Here is a 4989-nt window from a genome sequence, read left to right as displayed (position 1 = left end):
GGTTAAACCAGTCAGGGAGGTTTAAACCAGTCAGAGAGGGTTAAACCAGTCAGGGAGGTTTAAACCAGTCAGAGAGGGTTAAACCAGTCAGGGAGGGTTAAACCAGTCAGAGAGGTTTAAACCAGTCAGAGAGGGTTAAACCAGTCAGAGAGGGTTAAACCAGTCAGGGAGGGTTAAACCAGTCAGGGAGGGTTAAACCAGTCAGGGAGGTTCTGAATGTCCGTCGGGATCAATAAATTATCTATCTATCGTTCTCAGGTTGTGTGGAGGAGGAACGCTGCCTGTTCATGACTCCATGTTTTTCTCTTCTTGCTGTTGATTGGTCTCAGGGATGAGTTTTGGCCCTCCGTGCTTGCCGTCTCCGGCGTCTCTGCTTGATGGCGTTGTCGGATAAGGAGCTGGCCTCCTCGTACAGCCACGGGAGCTCCACCAGCGCTTTGCTCTGGACCGAAGAGTTCGCCACCTGGACCGAGCAAACACACATGAAGGCTTCATGTTTCAACACTTTCAAAACTGATTCAACCCCAAAGTCAACATTTTAATCGTCCAATGAAAGCAAAGTAACCTGCTCCTCTGACCCCGCCCACCGTCTGTGTGTCTCTACCTGTATGAGGCTCAGATCCTGCAGACTCTGCAGAAGCTTCCCCTGCTCCTGGTACCGGAGCCTCCTCAGGTCCTGGACCTTCTTCAGGATGTAGCTCAGCTTGGTTCTGAGGTCCTGGTTGGTCCGCGTCCCAGCATCGTGGGGGGGGATGGCGTTGGGAAGCTCTGTCGTCACAGGACTTGGAGTCGGCAGCTTCTTCAACATGTGGTCGAGGAGCTCTTCGTACTTCTCCAAAACGCCGCCCATGAACACCTTCCGCGCCTGCTCAGAGAGACAAAGCGGGTTTATGTCTGCACACACTGTGTGGTTAGCCACATCAAGTCTGTCACTGTGCACACACGGCGTTAGGATGCAAAGGCCGAGCGCTCAGGCGACCTTCAAGAGTGCGCTGTAAGAGAAGAAGGCGGTTCGACGTTTCGGAGGGCTCAGATGAGTCACATGAAGAAACTCCACAAGTGATGAACTTCAACACCTTTGTTGTTGAGCTCATGGAAAAACACATAACGGGAAAACCCAAAGGCAGTGTGTGTGTGTGTGTGTGTGTGTGTGTGTGTGTGTGTGTGTGGGAGGGGGGTTCAATGCTTAAAATACCACCGTCTGTGGAACAACCATCTCCTGAAACAACCCAATGAGAACACGGCAACGAGGAGTCCATCCTTATATCCACATGCTCGTTATATAAACTTTAGCAAAGCACGAACTCTGAGTTCAAACATCCTGCAGTTCCTGGAGTGTCCACTAGAGGCTGGCTGCAGTTCCTGGAGTGTCCACTAGAGGCTGGCTGCAGTACCTGGAGTGTCCACTAGAGGCTGGCTGCAGTACCTGGAGTGTCCACTAGAGGCTGGCTACAGTACCTGGAGTGTCCACTAGAGGCTGGCTACAGTACCTGGAGTGTCCACTAGAGGCTGGCTGCAGTTCCTGGAGTGTCCACTAGAGGCTGGCTGCAGTTCCTGGAGTGTCCACTAGAGGCTGGCTGCAGTTCCTGGAGTGTCCACTAGAGGCTGGCTGCAGCAGCACAGGAAGTCACATACACACCCATTCAAAAAGCCTGTTTTTACAGCAGACATGAACATGTTTACAGCCTGCTTCAGAACATGGTTGTCGACAGTCACGTGACGTTAGCAAAGCGTGCAGGACTAAACTTGGAGCTGACAGAGATCAGTCGGAGGAAGGTAAACATTCAGAACATGTCGAGGTCTGATCGCTACACGTCACTTCCTCCACGGACTCGCTGTCCAGTGGACTGGAGGGTTCCAGGTTTATCTTCCTGCTTACTGATGTAACATGACTCTCCACCACAGACAGCACACAGCTGGAGCTCGTCTGCAGACACCTGATCTGACCATCCTGTTCACCACACGAGAGAGAGAAACCCTGCAGCTGAACCTTTTTTAATCTGTCCTTTCAGATTAAAGGTCGCAGAGCCAGCAGCACAAATGAAACCCACAGGAACGTCAGCCCAGGACAGCACCGGCCTGCTGCCGACTCAGGCGCTCACATGGCAGCGTGTTCAAGAACCAATCAGACGATCGCGTCATTAAGAAGCTCAAAACTTTGATTTCCTCAACTCCTACATGTGTGTGACACACACCCTGCAGCACGGCCTCGCTCATCATCGTGTGTCAGTCACGATGATGAGCGAGGCCGTGCTGCAGGGACGCTTTACATGCACCACCTCCACATCTTTGACCTGCATCAAGTCTCTATGCTAAGCTAAGCTAATCACCTCCAGCCACTGATGTCTCCCAGCCTACTGGAAACACGCCGAGGTCGTTCTGAAGCTTCAGAGTGAGGACAGACAGAGACAAGCGTCGACGTCCTCTCTGTGTTACACGTTAAAGGACGAAATGTGAAGCTGACTAAAAATAACGTTTTATGTTGTTATTATTGTTGTTGTTGTTGTTGTTATTATTGTTATTGTCATTGGTATTGTTGTTGTTGTTGTTTTTGTTATTGTTGTTATTATTGTTGTTATTGTTATTGTCATTGGTATTGTTGTTGTTTTTGTTATTGTTATTGTTGTTGTTTTTGTTATTGTTGTTGTTATTGTTGTTGTTGTTGTCATTGGTATTATTATTATTATAATTACCTCCATGTTGCCGGTCGGAGGTTTTCTGGGGAAGACGGGCTTCCTGTTGTATCGCTCTTCGCGAGGAATACTCTGCAAGAAACACAAAGAAGAAACATCACAGAGAGTTTACACACTAAAACAGTGCTGCATTCAAGGACAGTTAGACATTATATTAAAGAGTGTTTGTTTGTGTGCTCCATTTATAAATCATTTCCTAGAATTTTAATCATATACATTTTCACTGGTGCGTTCATGGACAATCAGACATTTAAGTGGCATTGTTGTTCTGTCAGTTATTATAATAATCAGAAGGACAAAGACACAGAATTATCAATTTGTTGAAAAGCTGTGTGTGTCCATGTTGACAATTATTCATGAAGAAACTGTAAACTGCCTTTAATGATGCATTCAAAGACACTCTGGCAATAGAAAATCAATCAGCAAAGGGCCAGGTTTTCTGAAGCTGAAAACTGTCCTGGTGCATTCAAAGACCCTTGGACATTTACGCGTTATATGCTCTTTTTTTAAAAGAAGGTTACATTTAACTTAATCCACTTCTGGCACCTCTAAAATCTGTCCCTGAACGCACCATCACGATCAGCATCTCTAAACTTAAAATAACTTCTTGTACTTTAAACCAGTTTGCAGGTTTGTTCAATAAAAGTATCAAAAAGAGCCATGCTGGAAAATGTGTGTGTGTGTATGTGTGTGTGTGTGTTTGTATATGTGTGTGTGTGTGTGTGTGTGTGTGTGTGTGTGTGTGTGTTTTTTGTGGGTTTGTCTGTTTGTGTGTTTGTGGTGAGAGCTTCAGCGTGTGAAAGTCCCAGTAGGAAACAGAAAGCTTGTAGTCGTTTGAAGTCGTGCACACTGAAGCATGTTGGTGATAATGGTGAATCGCTGATACTCACGTAGTGCTGCAGCAGGTTCTGGATGGTTCTGTTCATCTCTACAGGGATGTGTGATCCTCTGACCTGACAGACTGCCAAACAGAGGGACAGACAGACCACTGCCCTCACCGTTGCTACCATCTCGTCACCCCTTGAATATTAACGCTGCTCTGTATGTTGCTGGTTCGATTCCCGTTCCGGTCCAGGCCCGATGTGGCCGCTGCTGTCAGTCCCAGCCGGAGCGAATGGGAGCTGGGAAAAGGTGGATGGGAGGCTGTGACGGTCCGAGTGACAGTGGAGTGTCTCTGCCCCTGAAGCCGGCTCAAAGTGTTTGACTCGTCAAGAAGCTTCTTATTTATAAGACGCGAGCGAGGCAAAGTGGCAGAGAGACATAAGAGGGGAAAGAGAGAGAGAGAGCGAGCGAGCGAGCTGCAGCGATGATCTAGGTGTGAAAAGTGTGGTTTGTCTAGTTTCCTTTAAATCACCAAACTTCATAGAAGTGGGTGAGGGGTCTCCCACACACGTATGTCAAACAGCCATCATCCGCCCTCTGCACCAATTCATCAACCATTTGTTTTCATGCAACTGGACATCATACTGGTCATACTGGGAGCTGTGGTGGTGTCTGATCAAAGCAGTGCTCTGACGCTCAGCTCAGGTGGAAGTCGATGGAAAGAGGAATCCAGTGGAGTGGTGACGTAGAGAGGAACATAAACCCGAGATCCTCCGATGATTCATACAGGTTAAAGACCGCTGAAACGCCATAAAGACCTCTGAAACGCCATAAAGACCTCTGAAACGCCATAAAGACCGCTGAAACGCCATAAAGACCTCTGAAACGCCATAAAGACCTCTGAAACGCCATAAAGACAGCTGAAACGCCATAAAGACCTCTGAAACGCCATAAAGACCGCTGAAACGCCATAAAGACCGCTGAAACGCCATAAAGACCTCTGAAACGCCATAAAGACCGCTGAAACGCCATAAAGACCTCTGAAACGCCATAAAGACCGCTGAAACGCCATAAAGACCGCTGAAACGCCATAAAGACCTCTGAAACGCCATAAAGACCTCTGAAACGCCATAAAGACCGCTGAAACGCCATAAAGACCGCTGAAACGCCATAAAGACCTCTGAAACGCCATAAAGACAGCTGAAACGCCATAAAGACCTCTGAAACGCCATAAAGACCTCTGAAACGCCATAAAGACCTCTGAAACGCCATAAAGACCGCTGAAACGCCATAAAGACCTCTGAAACGCCATAAAGACCGCTGAAACGCCATAAAGACCTCTGAAACGCCATAAAGACCTCTGAAACGCCATAAAGACCGCTGAAACGCCATAAAGACCTCTGAAACGCCATAAAGACCTCTGAAACGCCATGATCCCACTATTCCTTCTGAAAATGAGATCCAGCTGATTGAA

The 4989-nt window shown here is 47.7% G+C and overlaps 1 protein-coding gene across 1 annotated transcript; it reads right to left on the bottom strand.

The window, feature by feature from the left end:
• Positions 1-325: 325 nt before the first annotated feature.
• ifng1r (interferon gamma related) lies at positions 326-3703 on the bottom strand (the record flags this gene model as incomplete). The annotated part of the gene is made up of 4 exons (XM_079335491.1): positions 326-463; positions 605-865; positions 2694-2765; positions 3584-3703. The coding sequence occupies 4 exons, from the start codon at positions 3701-3703 to the stop codon at positions 326-328; spliced, it is 591 nt and encodes a 196-aa protein (XP_079191617.1).
• Positions 3704-4989: the final 1286 nt, after the last annotated feature.

Source organism: Symphodus melops (genome assembly GCF_947650265.1).
Source record: "Symphodus melops genome assembly, chromosome: 22".
NCBI classification, from domain to species: domain Eukaryota; kingdom Metazoa; phylum Chordata; class Actinopteri; order Labriformes; family Labridae; genus Symphodus; species Symphodus melops.
This window is presented reverse-complemented; position numbering and strand designations above follow the sequence as displayed.